General features: G+C 36.8%; 1 protein-coding gene across 5 annotated transcripts in view; it reads right to left on the reverse strand.

The window, feature by feature from the left end:
• The window catches only part of LNPK (lunapark, ER junction formation factor), an 80,093-nt gene extending 63,416 nt beyond the window's left edge, over positions 1-16,677 (reverse strand). For 2 of the 5 annotated variants that reach the window (XM_025405219.1, XM_025405217.1), the window contains exons 1-4: positions 16,492-16,677; positions 9,948-10,036; positions 7,564-7,605; positions 6,618-6,805 (exon numbers count right to left, since the gene is read on the reverse strand). In XM_025405219.1, the coding sequence (XP_025261004.1) occupies positions 6,618-6,805; positions 7,564-7,605; positions 9,948-9,974 (257 nt within the window). In that variant the 5' untranslated portion in view covers positions 9,975-10,036; positions 16,492-16,677. Of the gene's footprint in view, positions 1-6,617; positions 6,806-7,563; positions 7,606-9,942; positions 10,037-16,491 lie in introns of all 5 variants that reach the window. The other 3 variants (XM_025405216.1, XM_025405218.1, XM_025405220.1) reach the window with 3 other exon arrangements.
• Between the last annotated feature and the right edge of the window lie 1,453 nt (positions 16,678-18,130).

Below are 18,130 nucleotides of genomic sequence, written 5' to 3' on the forward strand. Positions count from 1 at the left end.
AGAGAAATGACTTATGTTCACATAAAAACCTGTACAAAATATTCATTGCAGGCTTATTTGTAATAGCAAGAACTGGAAACAATGCAAATGGTCTTCAGCAGGTGAATGGTTAAACCATGGTCCATTAACACCACGGAATACTACTCAGAGAAAGAAAGGAACTATTGATACATTGAACAACTTGGATAAATCTCAATAATATACTGAGCAAAAAACGCCAATTTCAAAAGGTTACATACTATGTGGTTCCATTTTGTAACATTCTTGAAATAACAAATTTGTGGAGATAGAAAACAGATTAATGGATGGCAGGGGCTAGGAATGGGGAAAGTGGAGGAAGACATGTATGGCTATAAAGGAGTAGCAAAAAGGAGCCTTGTGGTGATGGAACAGTTCTGGATCTGAATTGTGGGGTGGTTACACAAAGCTACAGGCGATAAAATTGCATAGAAATATAAAACCCACTCAAAGGAATTCATATAAAACTGATGAAATCTGAATAGGCTCCGTGGATTGAAGCAATGTCAATTTCCTGGGTGTGAAAGTTTACTACAGTAGTTCTCCCTTAATCTCAGTGATATGTTCCAAGATCCCCAGTGGATGCCTGAAACCATGAACAGTACCAAACCCAACATATACGAAGTTTTTTTCTATACACACATATCATGTAGGTATAGGGATTTAATTTATAAATTAGGCAAAGTAAGAGATTAACAAAAATAACCAATAATAAAATAGAACAAGTATAACTATACTGCAATAAAAGTTATATGAATGTAGTCTCTCTTGAAAAACTAATATTTTCAGACTGCAACTGACCACAGTTAACTGAAACTGCAAAGGGCAAAACTGTGGATGAAGGAAAAACTACTGTATAGATGTTACCATTGGGGTAAGCTAGGTGAGGTACCTGCAACCTGCCTGTACATTTTTTTCTGCAACTTCCTGTAAACCTATAATTTTTTCAAAATTAAAAATTATTTTTAAAGGATGTGTTTACAATGAAGATATAACAGAAATACTCATGCAAAAAGCAAAGCATCAACATTCATAAAACAAAACTAAAAGAAATACAGGGAAAAGTAGAAATACATTTTTATTAGGATATAGAAGATCTATACAGCATAAGGTAGTTCTCATTGCTAATATTAAACTCTGTGTAACTGAAAAAAGAGAATATATCTTCAAATGTTCATGAAACACTTAAAAAATTGACCAAATAACATTCCACCAAAAAACTCAATAAATTTAAATCAGAAATATTTAAAATTCTCTGAAAGCAATACAATAAAACTAGAAATTGTAACTAAGACAATAAATAAAAATATAAATATATATTTGCCATCCATCACAGATTATAACTCCCTCTTAAAAAATCCCATCTTGTAAATAACCAAAATAAATCACTATATATCAAGACCCATGGCATAAAACTAAAGCAGTGGTCAGAAAGTATCATAGTTTCAAACACATGTACAGTGCTATTATTTCAACAAATAAAGAATGAAAATAAAGAAAAGTTTTTGGATGCTTTTATAAAATGATCACAATACTGAAAGCAGAAATTTTTCCAGAATTCAAGAATGATTCAATGTTTAATATAATCCCTTCGTATCAAGAGAAGATGAAAAGTCATATGGAATCTCCATAATGAATTGTATTTAACAACATTCAACAACCTTTCTTGATTTAAAAAAAAAAAAACTAAATACAGTAAGAATAGGTAGAAAATTCCTTAACATGATCAAATGTATCTGTCTCAATCCAAAAGTCAGAATAATGCCCAATGGTGAAACATCAGAAGAATTCCCAAAAAAACACATCAAGTATGTCCACTATTTTCTCTACAACACTGTCCTGTTAAGCTAACATAATTAGCCAGGAGAAAAAAAAAATCAAAAATATCTAACAAGAAAAAATATCAAATGAAAGAAACAAAAGGAGGTGGTAAAATTATTGCTATTTACAGTTTATATGACTACATACTTGGAAACTCTCAAAGAATCAACCAAAAAAATTATTAGAAACAATAAGACTATTATTGCAGTTGAATATAAAATTGGTATAGAAAATCACTACATTTATATATACAATCAGTTGAGAAATAAAAATTCTTTGACTCACATTCATCGAAGCATTTGTTCTTTTCTGAATGAAATTAATGCTACTTGGAACATTACTACAGCATGTATTTTTGTTCAATAATATCTAATAACTTGAACTAAAAAAATATGTGTCCTAGCAGCAAATACTTGGAACTTCAATATAATAGAATCACACAGAGGACAGCTTCAACATTTTAAAACCTCAATATTCAGTGTTTCACTGTACTCAAACTAAAAATGCTAAAAGTTGAAATATAGCAGAATATCTCAATTCAATCAATATAACTAAACCTTCCTTACTTTGGGTAAAGAATTAACATTCTATAAACCTGGTGGTTTTTCACCAACCTTCATATTATACAACATTATTTTGTTACCTCTTTCGCCCTTTCTGCCGAACTTGTGTTCTTTTTCAAACAACCGTATCATAAGCCCTATCCAATTTATAAAAATGTTTTTAGATGAGATTTAGCAATATATAAATCTAACAATGAGCCGGGCATGGTGGCTCATGCCTGTAATACCAACACTTTGTGAGGCCGAGATGGGCAGATCACTTGAGGCTAAGAGTTGAAGACCAACCTGGTCAACATGCTGACACCCCATCTCTACTAAATCAAACAAACAAAAAAACACACAAAAATTAGACAGGAATGTAGTGAATGCCTATAATTCCCACTACTTAGGAGGCTGAGGCACGAGAGCTTGAGCCTGGAAGGCAGAGGATGTAGTGAGTCAAGATTTCGCCATTTCACTCCAGCCTGGGCAACAGAGTAAAAACTCTGTCTCAAAACAAAACAAAACAAAAAAAAACAAAAGCTAAAGTTGAATTGATATACAGGTCTTAATATTTATAACTATGTCGACTTCTTTGTCAGCTTATTTAACCACCAAAGACTTCAGCAAAAATTACCTTCATGTTTAGGCAAAATAGTAACAATGATTTATTTTGATGTAAAAAATAAGAATTGAGTACTTCTTGCTTTTTTTTTTGGGGGGGGGGGGCATATAACTCAACACCATTTTTCCTTACAAATGTCTTCTTTATTATATATAAAAGCCTTATCTAAAAATTCCTTTTGAGGTTATTTCTGGGCCTGTCGCCCAGGTTGGAGTGCAGTGGCTTGACCTCGGCTCACTGTAAGCTCTCCCTCCGGAGGTTCATGCCATTCTCCTGCCTCAGCCTCCTGAGTAGCTGGGACTAAGGAGCCCACCACCATGCTGGGCTAATTTTTTGTATTTTTAGCAGAGACAGGGTTTTACCGTGTTAGCCAGGATGGTCCTGATCTCCTAACCTCGTGATCCACCCACCCTGGCCTCCCAAAGTGCTGAGATTATAGGCGTGAGCCACCCCGCCTGGCTAAAATACACTTGTATTCTTATTAGTGTATCATGAAACAAACATTTAACTTTCTTCAAAAGGTTACAAATTATGTTTGTCAACCTAGCTGGATTGAGGAAATACCTAACATGTGCTACTTGTGGGGAGAGACAGGAGGCATGAAAATTATATAAGAACAAATCCCTATCCTTAAATGGCTTTCAATTTAAGTGTAGATACAAGAAGAGAAATAGGAATATGATCACCTTCCTCAATTCCCTTGCTCAAATTTCTTCCCCAACAACCCCATTTTGAGAGGCAAAAACAAACCAAATAAGAAAATTATGGCTAACTCCTTTGGGAAGGTCAATACCTCAGGATGATGATCAGTCTCTAAAATTACAGAGAATGACATGTCTAGAAAGTTAAAATTTATAAAAGTAAGGTATCCAGAAGTAAAAGTCTACAAGATTGCTTGTAGCATTAGTTAACACAGAAACAAAACTTAATGGTTGCTGACATAGAAAATGAACCAACTCCCAAGGTAATGCATATTTGCCAGAATAATGCAGAAATACAAAATTGTAACTTTACGTAACTCAAACCTTCCCTCAATATGGTGTGTAGTCCTAATGACTCCTACAAAATAAATTCAGCACTTATATTATGATTTAAGTTTCAGTAATACTTGAAAAGATCAGAGGGAGATAAATATACTGTTGAATCTGAAAGGCAGAAAAACAACAAGTGGAATTATACTAAACTCCTCCATATTACATTCTGAAGTAAAAATATAATAAATTTCAAAGGATGTTATATAGAGTATTGATATTCTACCATAAAGAATAATTTTGGAATAGTTATACAATATATGCTCAGTCCTGATCCATGACCTTTCCAGTAAAAGCATTTGGGAAACTGGGAATGTGTAGACAGCAGTCACTTTTTACAGATATCAGGTAGATTTCTAAACTATATAATCAATGTAGACAGTGTTGAGCAAAACAACATACTTTATTGTCCCTTTTGCCTCTAAGTCTTTAAGTAAATCTGAGTCCAGACCTCAAAACTGTTTGCTATAATTTACATATTTGATCCTCCAAACCTCATATTGAAATTTGTCCCCCAGTGGAGGTGGGGCCTAATGGGAGATGTTTGGGTCACGGGGGCGGATCTCATGAACAGATGAATGTCCTCCCTAGGGCATTGTGAGAGTTTGCCCTCTATTAGTTCCTGAGAGAGCTGGTTGTTAAAAAGAAACTGGCACCTCCCCTATCTCTTGCTTTCTCTCTCACCAAGTGATCTCTGCATATGCTGTCCCCCCGTCACCTTCCGCCAGGAGTGAAGCAGCCTGAGGCCCTCACCAGATGCAGATGCTGGTGCCATACTTCTTGCACAGTCTACAGAACCATGAGCCAAATAAACCTCATTTCTTCATAAACTACCCAGCCTCAGGTATTCCTTTATAGCAACACTAACAAACTAAGACACTGTTTCCCAAAGAAAAAAGTCCAGGGATAAGCTCACATTGCACACAAAAGGCAACAATTCATGTTACACACATAAGAAAATGTCCTGTATTAAGTCTTCTTTCTTTTTACCACATCCACTTTCAAATTGTGCTTTATTTCATGCTTTTTTGATTGTCATCGATCAGAAGGACAATGTTATTCTTTGTTGGATAACCAGTCTTTGCTTCAAAAAGTGAAAAGCTCACTAAAATAGAAGCTACTACAGTTGAGAACGAGGTCACAAATATCAATGAGACAAAGTGAAAAATGGCTATGAAGCTAAACAAGCCAAGATATACTGGATGCAGGTGATGCAGAAAAATCAGAGCGACACAGTAAGGATTAGAAAGCTTCATACCCAAAATATCAGAAAGATTGAATTGAAGAAATTACATTTTTTAAAGAAATAAAGTTTTCCTGCTTCTAAAGAACAATTAGTATATAATTTATTTGCCCCGCCAAAAAACTTTTATGAATCATAATAGCAAATCTAAATCATAGTTTTTAGATAGCCATTATAATTAACACAGTAGAGTTCCCTATCAGACATTCCGTTACAACTAGATACAAGTCTTTTATGATCAAAAAAATTAATCTTTATATGGAAATAGATGTAAAGTGCATTTCTGAGTGTTTAAAAGTACTTAAATCAACTAAACATCTCATTCTACTTTGTAAATTGCTTTTCTCTCCTCTTATGAAAAAAGTATAAGGGAAACAAGGAAAAGGGGCTCACAATTATAAAATCCACTACTACTGGGATAAAAGCATTCCAAAAGATTTCAAAACGTGAAAACAAAGAAATTAGCAGAGACAATTATTTTGCAATATTATGAAAGCACTCAATTTCAGCTCTTGTAGCTACATACAAACTTATAATTTTACAAGCTTCAGGAATTCCAATTTGAAAATATGCCCTGCACTAAAGACTAAACAAACACATTTTTTATAGTAGTACCCAGACTGAGGCAATGCCCCTATTAAATGCTCCCATAGCATTTTACACTTCTCTTTTATAACATTCATCATACTCATTACTTAATGTTTGCAGTCTAAGATATACAGTCAGAGAGTTTTGTATTTTTATGTACCATACACCATTATAATCCAATGTCTAAACAATTGGTACCCATAAATACTTGACTGAATAAACAAACTTTTTATCAAATTGTCGCCCAAAATTCTCAGTCATGATATACCTCCTATACAGGGCTATATTATAAAATATTTCTAAAATAAGGGTCCATTGCTTTATAGCAGTGACTATACAGCAGTAAAAAGAAGGAAAGAGAGTTGGGGTGAATGGAATACATTCAGAATAATTTGAGCAGTTATTCTTTTGGTTTTACAAACCCTGCCCCACTTGCCATTACCCCCTACTCCACGCCCAATGCCCCTAGGGGAGCATGGTCATCTACTAGAAAATCATAAAACATTGCCATATAGAGCAATTATTACTCATATTACTAGGTAATACTCCTCAGGTATATTGGATTACAAATGAAGGTTTAAAACAATTGTTCTACTATTTTTAAAAAATCTTTTCAAATTGTGAAAGAAATTCAAACTCAATCAGATATTACCATTTAATAATAAAGAGACTGAATATATATACTAGATATACATTAAGACTCTCTAGTCAGAAAAGGAAAAGATCAACAAAAAGAATAATTTACTTACATCAATGGAAAAGCAAAAAATGGGAGTGTCATGGCAAGTCTTGCTGTAAATTCATCAGGAAGATACCACAAATATACAATTAAGCATGTAAACAGATAGAGAACTGAGGAATACAGAATTAATCTTCCAACCCATAATTTTTGTAATCTCTGATTTTTTTCCCTAAATTCTTCCAATGCTTGAATTTCCTGTTAAGAGAAAATTATTCCCTGTTAGTAAATTTCAAACTTCATAAAGAAATTAAAATGTTAAAAAATGTTAACAGGAAAGATATTTAAGAAAAAACTCTTATTTAAAGTTCAATAAAGCATAATACCCTAACTGTTTAAAACAGAACATAATATGGAAAAGAAAACTAAAACTGAAGTTAAAAATTTATAATGCTTATTCTAACAAAGCAATTTTACAATGCAAAATTAATTACTATTTTTAAACTATCAAATTGGCAAAGATTCAGGGAATGAAATTGGTATCAGCAATAATATTTGTTGAGTCAAATAAGTAATAATTCCTCCTATAAAAGGCATTTTAAAAATCTGGCAATAAGAAAAAGAATAAAAATTAAAATAGTAACCCATCTATTTATCACTCTCCATATTCCCAGAAAATCATTTTTTATACTATATAAAAAGCTGTGAAAATTTTCTAGACTGATAAAAACTATTATACAGTATCTCTCATCTATTTTGTCCTACCTGTAACATTTATTTACACCACACTACAGATCTAATTTCATTCTAACTGGCTCTATTACTTGAAACAGACTTCTTAAGTCACTGATAGACTTTAGATTTTTTTGAGGTCACATAAGATTAAAGTTCTCAGACTCACTCTATATCATTTCTCAATTCCCATACCAGATTTGGTCTCCAAAATAATATATACTACAATAATATTTATTTAATACCTAAAATGAATTAAAATACCTTACAGCCAAAGAACATACCTTATCTATACTTTCTAGAACTTCTACAGTTGAAGGTTTTGTCTGTTATAGAAACAGAAACAAGAGACAGCATTAAAACGTATCACAAACTTTTACGTTTTGATATAATCATTAAAGAACATTTATTTCAAAATTGAATTTTCTCAAATGTTATCAGGCAAATATGTATTCTTGTTTATAACTAAGATTTACTTAAATAAAAATTATAATTGCAAACAGAACTACATAAGAGTAAAGAAATAAGCATTTCCCTACTTAACTTTTTTTAATCCTAGAAAGACTTTGAAATCTGATGGCTCAATTTTTACCATTCTTAACCTCAATAAAACACACTGTTATAGAAAGAAACAAATTTTGGCCAGGTACGGTGGCTCGCGCCTGCACTTTGGGAGGCCAAGGTGAGCAGATCACTTAGGGTCAGGAGTTTGAGACCAACCTGGTCAACATGGTGAAACGCCATCTCTACTAAAAATCCAAAAATTAGCTGGGCGTGGTGGCATGCGCTTGTAATCCCAGCTACTCAGGAGGCTCAGGCACGAGATTTGCTTGAACCCGGGAGCCAGACATTGCAGTGAGCTGAGATCGCACCACTGCACTCTAGCCTGGGTGACAGAGAAAGACTGCATCTCAAAAAAATTTTTTAATTAAATTAAAAAATTAAAAAACCGCACATTTTCCTCCAAAATAATTTCTTAGGAATGATTACTCAAAAGAAATAACACATTAAAAAAATTTACAGACTAAAAATAGTCTGATTGGCTATTGCTAAAAGTTCACTTAAGACTCTGGAGGTCAAAATCAACAGGCTATCTTCATTCTAAATTCCTAAAGTACTTTTTGAAGATCAGATTTTAAAAGGACATCTAAGAATACTTCATTATAGCAAAGCTTGTTTGCCAAAGGTATTTTTTATACATCTAGAATAAAAATCAGCCAAAATCACTCATAAAACACTTGAAAAAATATTTACCAATTACATACTCAACAATCCAAGAGGGTAATGAATATCAGGTCATTTTAGTTCCCATAAGAGTTGTTAACATTAGAGTTAACCATATGAAATTGACATTTTGCTAAGCCCAAGCAGTTGAATACTGGCAATTTCATATGGTTCAACCTAATATGAAAGACAAAGCAAGAAGAGATAAATTTGATCCTTGGGCAGATTATTAAAAGGTCATAACAGGGTCAATATAATGCTGATCCAAAACAAGGCTGTTCCAGCAACAGCCCAAAACCTAAGTTATGTACCAAGTATAGTTAGACTCTATTATTATGGTAGTAAGGAGAAAAAAAAAATAAGTAGTTTATCCTAGACTACCTTATCTCCTCTTACATTTGAAAAAAGCATTTATATAATTTTATTTTCTTTTATTTGAGACAGAGTCTAGCTCTGTCGCCCAGGCTGGAGTGCAGTCGCAAAATCTCGGCTCACTGCAACCTTCATCTTCTGGGTTCAAGCGATCCTGCCTCAGCCTCCCAAGTAGCTGGGATTACAGGCGCCCACCACCACGCCCAGCTAATTTCTGTATTTTTAGTAGAGATGGGGTTATATAATTTATACAATTCATATTTTCGAGCTGTAACTTTGAGATACTTCCTCTAAAAGCTTATCCAATAAAATCAAACTGAATTTCTAATTTTGTTTAACCTATAAATTCTAAAAGCACATGCAGTGTGACTTTAGTCAATATTTATGATAAGCTTCAAGTAAAAAGATACAGTGTGTAAGAAACAAATATTGTATAGAATACTTTTTTTTCTTTTTTTTGAGACAGAGTCTTGCTCTGTCACCCAGGCTGGAGTGTAGTGGCACGATCTCGGCTCACTGCAACCTCTGCCTCCTGGGTTCATTCTCCTGCCTCAGCCTCCCGAGTAGCTGAGATTATAGGTTCACACCACTACGCCGAGCTAATTTTTGCATTTTTAGTGGAGACAGGGTTTCACCATGTTGGCCAGGCTGGTCTCGAACTCCTGAACTCATGATCTGCCCACCTCGGCCTCCCAAAGTGTTGGGATTACAGGCGTGAGCCACCGCACCCGGCCTAGAGTACTTATTTTCAACTACCTTTCAAATAAGCTTGAAACTTAGGAAGTATAAGAAAACAAGATAGCCATTTGCACACAAATACAGAAATACAGAAATAAAAATAATTCATACATCCAAATGAAATAATTCTGTTACACAGAGGCATTGGACACCTACAGAACAAGTGGAAGTATCAAAATAAAAAATAGAAAAGTAATTCAAAAGAGAAGAAAAAAAGTTAAGGAAAACAGCAAACTACTATTCAGGGCTATAATGAAAGGAGACTTTCACAAATAGCTTTATGTGACACTTTTATATTAGATTCAAGAACTAGCTGTAAAGAAAAGTACCTTACCCTCCATCGAGAAAATAATCCACCCATCTTTTATTTGTAGAAACTGGGCACAATGATAAATATCATCAATTGTCCAAAGGAATTCACAGCTAGAAATAAAGCAAATATTTAAAATGTTAAGTTAAACACACAGCATACCCACTATAGATGTTGCAATACTGCCTAAAAAATGTTATGAAATATTAATTTCTTTGGACTCCACGTATATGGAATTTGATATCAGACAGTTATTGGGATAGAGTCTATCTTTTTTTATTATTATTATTTTTTGAGATGGAGTCTCTCTGTGTTGCCCATGCTAGAGTGCAGAGGCGAGATCTCACCTCATTGCAACTTCCGCCTCCCAGGTTAAGCGATTCTTGTGCCTCACCCTCCTGAGTAGCTGGGACTACAGGTGTGCACCACTACGCCTGGCTAATTTTATATTCTTGATAGAGACAGAGTTTTGCTATGTTGGCCAGGCTGGTCTTGAACTCCTGGCCTCAAGTGATCTGCCCACCTCGGCCTCCCAAAGTGCTGGGATTACAGGCGTGAGTCATCGCACACTGCCAAGTCCACCTTTTAAAAATCCATTCTTCAAAACCAGAACAGATTTAAAAGTGAAAATAAAGTTTGAAAAGCTTTTCAAATGACAATGAAGTTTAGAAATGTATATTCTTACCACTTTGCTATTTTCTATTCTTTAAAATATGTTCTCTATGTTGTTCTGGGAACAAAGTTTTACCATACTACTTTCATACTATATACTGGAGTAGGAGTGTTTTACAATGTTTAGAATATAACCTTACAAGTAATAAGAGAAAGCCGCAACCAAGTTATTAATAAGAAAATAAGGATTACAAGGCTATCTGTGACCTTTAGCAAATCACTTAATGATTCTGAGCCTTAATTTTCTTTTCTCTAAATTACAGTTAATAATACCACCACTTTCGGCCGGGCGCGGTGGCTCAAGCCTGTAATCCCAGCACTTTGGGAGGCCGAGACGGGCGGATCATGAGGTCAGGAGATCGAGACCATCCTGGTTAACACGGTGAAACCCCGTCTCTACTAAAAAATACAAAAAAAACCTAGCCGGGTGAGGTGGCAGGCGCCTGTAGTCCCAGCTGCTCGGGAGGCTGAGGCAGGAGAATGGCGTAAACCCGGCAGGCGGAGCTTGCAGTGAGCTGAGATCTGGCCATTGCACTCCAGCCTGGGTGACAGAGCGAGACTCCGCCTCAAAAAAAAAAAAAAAAAAAAAAACCACCACTTTCTCATAGGATAGTCTTTAGTATTACCATCTCACAGATAAGAAAACTAAGTGAAAAGAGGTTTAGTGATTTGTCCAATAGCTCAGAAGAAATATGGCCTAGAGTCCCTTTATCTTCAGATTTCTAGCCTCTATTACTAAACACTACTGTTCAATGCCCAAATAAACATTTCTCCCTAACATTGTGTACAAGTCCCTGAAGCTAGTTGACCTTCAATTCAGCTAGCTCTATAACCACTTCTTTTAGTTGTTTTTCTATGACTCTCAAATGTTTTATAACAGACTCAACAATATTATATTCTAAATCAACTTACTGGACAACGATTATGTAAATTTTTATTCTTTTAAGTTGAATTGTTAAAAGTATAATTTCAAACTGACATATTTTAACCAGGTTACAGTTAGATACTTGCCAGTGTATAAAACTACTTCTTTTCCACCCCCAAAAAGGTTACCTATGTCATATTTCTCACATTTTTTAACTGTAAATGTAAACACAAAATAATACCAGTATCAAGTGAAAACACTCACTCCGCAAAATTATTTATATACCATAACTAGCATAAGGCATAGCTATCTTGGAGTTTCTTAGAAAAGTAACAAAGAGCTTAACTGTAAAATACTTTTACTCACAAAGTAATTTTTAAGGACAGAAACACCTATAATCTGTCCTGAAAAACTCTAAAGTTTATAACTATAATGAATGTTTCAAGTCATATTTAAGTTGCAAGCTAAATGTTATTAATCATTTAGTATTTTCTAAAATGTGGTTGTAGAAAATCCAGGAACTTTCATGAATTAAACTATAAATTTCTATCTGAATCATGACAGTAAGTAAATCTAAAAACCCTCTTGAGATGCTAAAAATAATTACCAAAAAGGTGGGTGGAGGGAGTAAATTCATATGAATCACTTGTTATTCTCAAAATACACATCATTCCACTATTCTGGAACTAGTGTATGGTGTCTAGCAGTGTTCTGTACACAACCAACCTACATATTTTGAAGTAGAATTACATCCTTCAATGTCAAGTTTGTAACCATCACACACTGAGACTATGATCAGAATTTTTAATATTTGAAACTAATGACAACAACAATATCAAACAACAGTATCAGTTAAACACTTAGTAAGTACTTCATTTCTAGCGGCCCTAAAACAAATGCTGTGTGTGTGTGTATGTGTGTGTGTGTGTGTGTGTGTATACATTTTTTTTTTGAGACAGAGTCTCACTGACACCCAGGCTGGAGTGCAGTGGTGAGATCTTGGCTCACCACAACCTCCATCTCCAGGGTTAAAGCAATTCTCCCACCTCAGTCTCCAAAGGCGTAGCTGGGACTACAGGCACGCGCCACCACACCCAGCTAATTTTTTTTTTTTTTTTTTGGTAGAGACAGGGATTTCACCTTGTTGGCCAGGTTGGTCTCGAACTCCTGGCCTCAAGTGATCTGCCCACCTTGGTCTCTCAAAGTGCTGGGGATTATAGGCGTGAGCCACCACGCCCAGCCCAAATGCTTTATATTAATTTTAGCATTTAGATACTACTATCCCTCCATTTTAAAAATGAGAAATCTAAGAGAAGTGAAGTAGTGTGCTAAGTAATATCCCAAAGACAGTAAGCAGCAGAGCCAAACACAGTATTTTAGTTTTGATTTTTTAAGCACCCAGCTATTACCAATAACACAAAATCAGAAATAAAGTCTGCTTTGTATAGATTAGATTGGAATATTTATATGTAAAATATATGAAAGCACCTCTGACATTATCAAATAGTTGGTAAACAAATCTACTGATTTGAAAAGTGAGTAATAAGCACACGAAACAGTATTAGTACAATGTATCGTGTAACCCAATTCCTTTATTTGATTACATTTGAGTGTTTAAATCTGCATTAAAGAGAAGTTAAATGATTTGCAAAATCATGTAGCTCCAGCTAGGGACAGAACTGGTACTAGAAGTCTGCAAGCACAGCCTTTACTTGTTTACTGCATATCAATTTTAAAGTAAGTACAATATGAAATACATGCATAATATCACTATACCAATTTTGACAATTATTTGCTTAAAGAATTGTTTTGGTATTAATGAAACAATCTACATCTTAGCCTCTAAGACCCCAGAAGCAAGGGATTATGCTGTTAAATTTGTACTCTAAAACAATATTAGAGTGACAGTCATTAAATGCCATATCCAGGCTTTCAGGTTCATAATCAAAGAAACGGTCAACCTGCACTAGCAATTTTTCTATCAAATTCCAATATTAAAGGAACTGATTTACTGTAATGCACATGTAATAAGTGGTACTTTCTAACAGACGTGAAAACATAACAAAATTAAACAATTAAATCAAATATTGCTCCATAGCTTTAATTTCAGACCTCTTCTGTATTCAACCACTGGTTCTCTCCTTTCCACGCAAATATCTTAACTCCAAGTCCTGTGGCCCACCACTTACTGTGCAATTTTGGACATATCAGTTACTTAACCTATCTGCTACTCAATTTCCTCATCAGTAAAAGAAGGATAGTTAAGGACCCTCTTAAATGTTGAAAGACTTAAATGACATAATGTATTCTAAACTATTTACAACAGTGCTTGGCACACAGTGATTGCTCAATACAAACTGCTTTTACTGCTGTGGTTGTTGCTATTTTCTAATCCATCTCTCCTTTCTTTCAAATACATGGAAAATATATGGGAACCGAATAACCCTTGCATTTCCTTCTGAGGCATAAATCAGTTCACTTGTCCTGGATTGGACAGATGGTTCAACCTCAACTGACTTTTCTCCAAGAACTCTCCCATGAACATGTACAGAGCGTTTCTTTCCACTCTGGTCTGATACCACAACAGGACCTGTCATGACCTTAAGAGATGGGCGCATCTAAGTGTGTTTTTCTTTTTGTTGAGACTGAGTCTCACTCTGTCTGTTGCCCAGGCTGGAGTGCAGCGGCCTAATCTCAGCTCACTGCAACCACTGCCACCTGGGTTCAAGTGATTCTCCTGCCTCAGCCTCCCATGTAGCTGGGATTACAGGTGTGTGCCACCATTCCCGGCTAATTTTTGTGTTTTTAGTAGAGACAGGGTTTCACCATGTTGCCCTGGCTGGTCTCGAACTCATGACCTCAAGTGATCCGCCTGCCTTGGCCTCGCAAAGTGCTGAGATTACAGGCGTGAGCAACCCCATCCGACCTAAATGTGTTTTTCAATGAACAATAATGTCGACCACCTTATTTGAATGTTTTCTACTAATGGCTATTTACACTCAGGTTTGGGTGTCAGAATTTTAAATCTTGGGAAATGTTTTTCTTAAATTTTCACCTCACTCCAAGACACATTAAAATAATGTAATAAAATAGATCTGGATTCAAAATATGGCTCAATCACTTACTAGCTATGCAGTCTTGGGCAGATTACTTAAACTCTCCAAGCCTCAGTTATTGCATCTGCAAAATGGTAAAAATATCTACACTTCACAGAATTGTTCTATAAATTAAATGAAATTATGTATCATTTGGCACAGTGTACAACACATAGTAACTGCTTAATAAATTGTAGCCATTATTATTACCAGAAAACACACCTAGTATTTATATGGAACACATTTCTTTCCAACTTCTTATAAAGAAAGCACTTATTTCATAATTCTAAAATTGGAAAATTATATCACAGTTTGTATTTTTACTAAAATAGATTGCTCTCATTTTCTCCAGTATAAGAAATAGAGCAAAAAATTCTGTAGACTCTGCCATTAAATAATCTTGTAGGCCTTTGAAGAAAACAGCAAAGGAAGTTTTAAGTTTATCAAATTCCAAAGTTAAATATAAGCTATTTAATCACCATCAACAGTACCTCCATAACATACTGTACTATACAATTGAAGAGTAAAGGTGATTTGTTCTAGAACTCTAACTTCCAAATGTCCTAACTGAAAAGACAATTCTGAAATAGCCCAAGCCACATTTATTGCTCCTCAAAAAAAAATTAATGAAAAGAAGTACATCTCTATTATATATTAAACCCTCTTAATATATAATGATTAAGTGCTTGCTTTCATGGTAAGTCAATTTTCATCTGAACTAAATACCACCAAAAAATTACTATTTGATTATAAATATTTCTATATGAAATCATATCTTTTTAATAGCCATATAACTCCTCCTTTTCTTGTATTTTCTTGTTTATATGTTATAATATATAAACACTATATAGGTTTATCAACAGCATTACTGAGCTGATCTCAATAGATAACAGAAAACCTTAAAATTCTAATTTTAAACGCACCACTCCTGTTTAAGAAAATGTGTTAAAAGTCAACTTGGTCTTCTGGGGGCTGCTGAGGAAAAGAGATTAGCATTCCCTGCCAGTTTGAACATATTCCTGAAACCAAGCTTACTCACACCCACCAAACCGTTGTTGAATAGAGTCCATTTTGTCAATGCTGACACCCAAGAAAACAGTAGACACCAAGCAACACACACTGGAGGCCAAGTGGGAAAAGCAGAACATGGAAAACTCAGTGACTCACGGGTCTTACTTAGCACTGTGAGAGCACCATCAGCAAAGCTGAGTTGACCAATTCCAACTCTTTCTCAATCCGCAACTATGAACTGATGGAATTTAGATTTGTTTTTCTCCTCCTGCCACGCCTCTGATACTATGCATCTTCGCCCTTCCCGTCCGCCCCACAGCCCACCATCCCTGGAATAAGGACAATGGTTGGAGAGCCTCTTCTCTAAGTAGCACGTACTCCACGCCCACACGCTAGAGCCCGGCAGCATGACACTGACAGTTTTCAGTCCCTTCTGGTCTTTCCAACTCTTGGAGCCTCCACACAACTCAGAAAAAGACGACGCGGACAAAACGCTCAAAGCGGATAGCTGAGCGTAGGAAATGCTAGTTTGGGACCTTCTGACCTCTTTGCCCCCCCTGTGTCGAGGTAAGCTCGACACAGGTGGGCCAAAGAGCTGGGGCTCAAGCCAGTCACTACCTGGAATCTCCCAGAATCAAGCTGGAGAAACTACCAGCCCTAGAGGGGAAAAAAGGCTTTCGAGACTCCAGCACCACCACTGCCAGTGTGCTGGGAAATCCAGGGAACAAGGCGGCGAGCCTGGGTCAGCGCGCACCACCGCGCAGCCTGACCAGCAGCCGCCGCAGAGCTCTAGGCCACTTGGCAGGAGGCGGGGGCACCAAGGAGAGGCAAGCGGGGAACCCGCAGTTTATTTCCCAGGGGCACAGCTCAGCATGCCTCCCCACTGCAGAGCCCCCCCCAACTGCCCTCGCCTTGAGCGTTTTACCTGCAAGAAGCGGGCGCAGCCCGGCCCGGGCGTCCACCCCCGCCAGTCTCGGCCGCCACCGCGCAGCCTGCCTCCAGAACAAGCAGCAGCCGCCACTGACAGAGAGACAGGCCCAGCCAACTCCTTCCCATCAAACCCCGCGCTCCCGCCGCTCGCCAATTGGCGCCGCGGCCGGCGCGCGCCGCTCCCCTGTCACGTGACCCTACCCGGGGCTGGCAGTTGTTGGGGCGGGTCGGGCGGGAGGTTAGGAGCTTGTGTCTGTGGCCTCCGCAGCCAGCGTAGGCTGCCCGTTGTCGTGTGGCAGTCATGTACTGCAATTTATTATTACTCTTAGAATATAGTTATTTCTTACTCTTCTGCTGCCTGCTTTCCTTTTAAAGCCTGTTCTGCCGTCTCGCTGAAGAAGGAAACCACTGAAACTGGTCCTGGTGGTCTCAGACCGCCGCGCGAGCGAAGAGTGGGGAGGACAAAGGTTGGGAAGTTGAGGATGGAGATGGGTGCATCTGGAAGGGAGTCCGTCCTGAGGAGTCCCCCATCAGCTGTCAGCCAGCCGGCGGCAGAGCAAGTTAAGAGTACACAGCTCCGAAGAAGCCAGTTCCCAACCAAGCCAGTGGAGAAAAGTCAGCCTGGCCCCCAGGAGTGCTTGAGTCTCTGTCAGTCATGGACGTCAAAAAGGGTCATTTGATGACTGGATGCTTACCTCACCGGTGTGAGGTAAGCTTCAAACGCCATATCATGTTGCTTTAAAATCTGCGGGTAACAGCATAAGCTGAGTTTTCTATCTGAGAACTCTTAACCCCAAGAACACTCTTGACAGGTCCTGATAAGTGGACCCACAAAAAACCACCCAGGCTGTATTTGACTCGGATTTGAAACGCTGCCTAAACGGTATTAAGTTTCCTCCTCAACTGGAAAAGACAAATAACATGATACCCGAATGAGAAAAATACTAGACGTGCACACAGTAATGTGTGAGCAGGGAAACTTCAGCGAAGGTTTTTATCATGCTTTACCCCATTTATGTGCTTTACCCCATGTGCAAACATTTTTCATGATTTTTTTGTATTTACATACACAAAAAAAGTTTCGATGATTTTTAAAGAGTATAATAATTTTAATATGTTACATTTAAACTTTGACAATGCAAACAAGTTGTCAAGAGAAGAAGCTGAACATTGTCTGGTTGGTAAGAAAATTTATACTAGAGGCTACCACGTAATTCACTGTGGAATTTGCTTGCCCTAATTGCCTAAATATTTAGTTACAGTTCTGTACACTTGAAAGGCTGAGGGGAAGGGATCTACAGCTTAGTGTGTTACTGTGGATCAGGCACTTTCCAAATGTAGAAGAAAATGAACAGAAACATTTCACCTGTTTTGATATGGAAATTTAGCCATTTTGTTTTTCAGTCTTTGCTGTTGCAAAGTATTAAAGTCCTGTGCAGTTTTACAAATACGTCTCACCTCAGAAAGATTTCCTTTCCTAAGAAGACTGGGAAGAATGGCTTTCCACTTGCCAATAATGTGTCCTCTGGTTTCAACTGAGCCATCAATGTCTGTACTCCAGCCTGGGCTACCAAGCGATACCCCACCTCTAAAAAAAAAAAAAAAAAAGGTAGCGAGGGGACAGAGAAGAGCCG

The sequence above is a fragment of the Theropithecus gelada genome, chromosome 12, assembly GCF_003255815.1.
Source record: "Theropithecus gelada isolate Dixy chromosome 12, Tgel_1.0, whole genome shotgun sequence".
Taxonomy (NCBI): domain Eukaryota; kingdom Metazoa; phylum Chordata; class Mammalia; order Primates; family Cercopithecidae; genus Theropithecus; species Theropithecus gelada.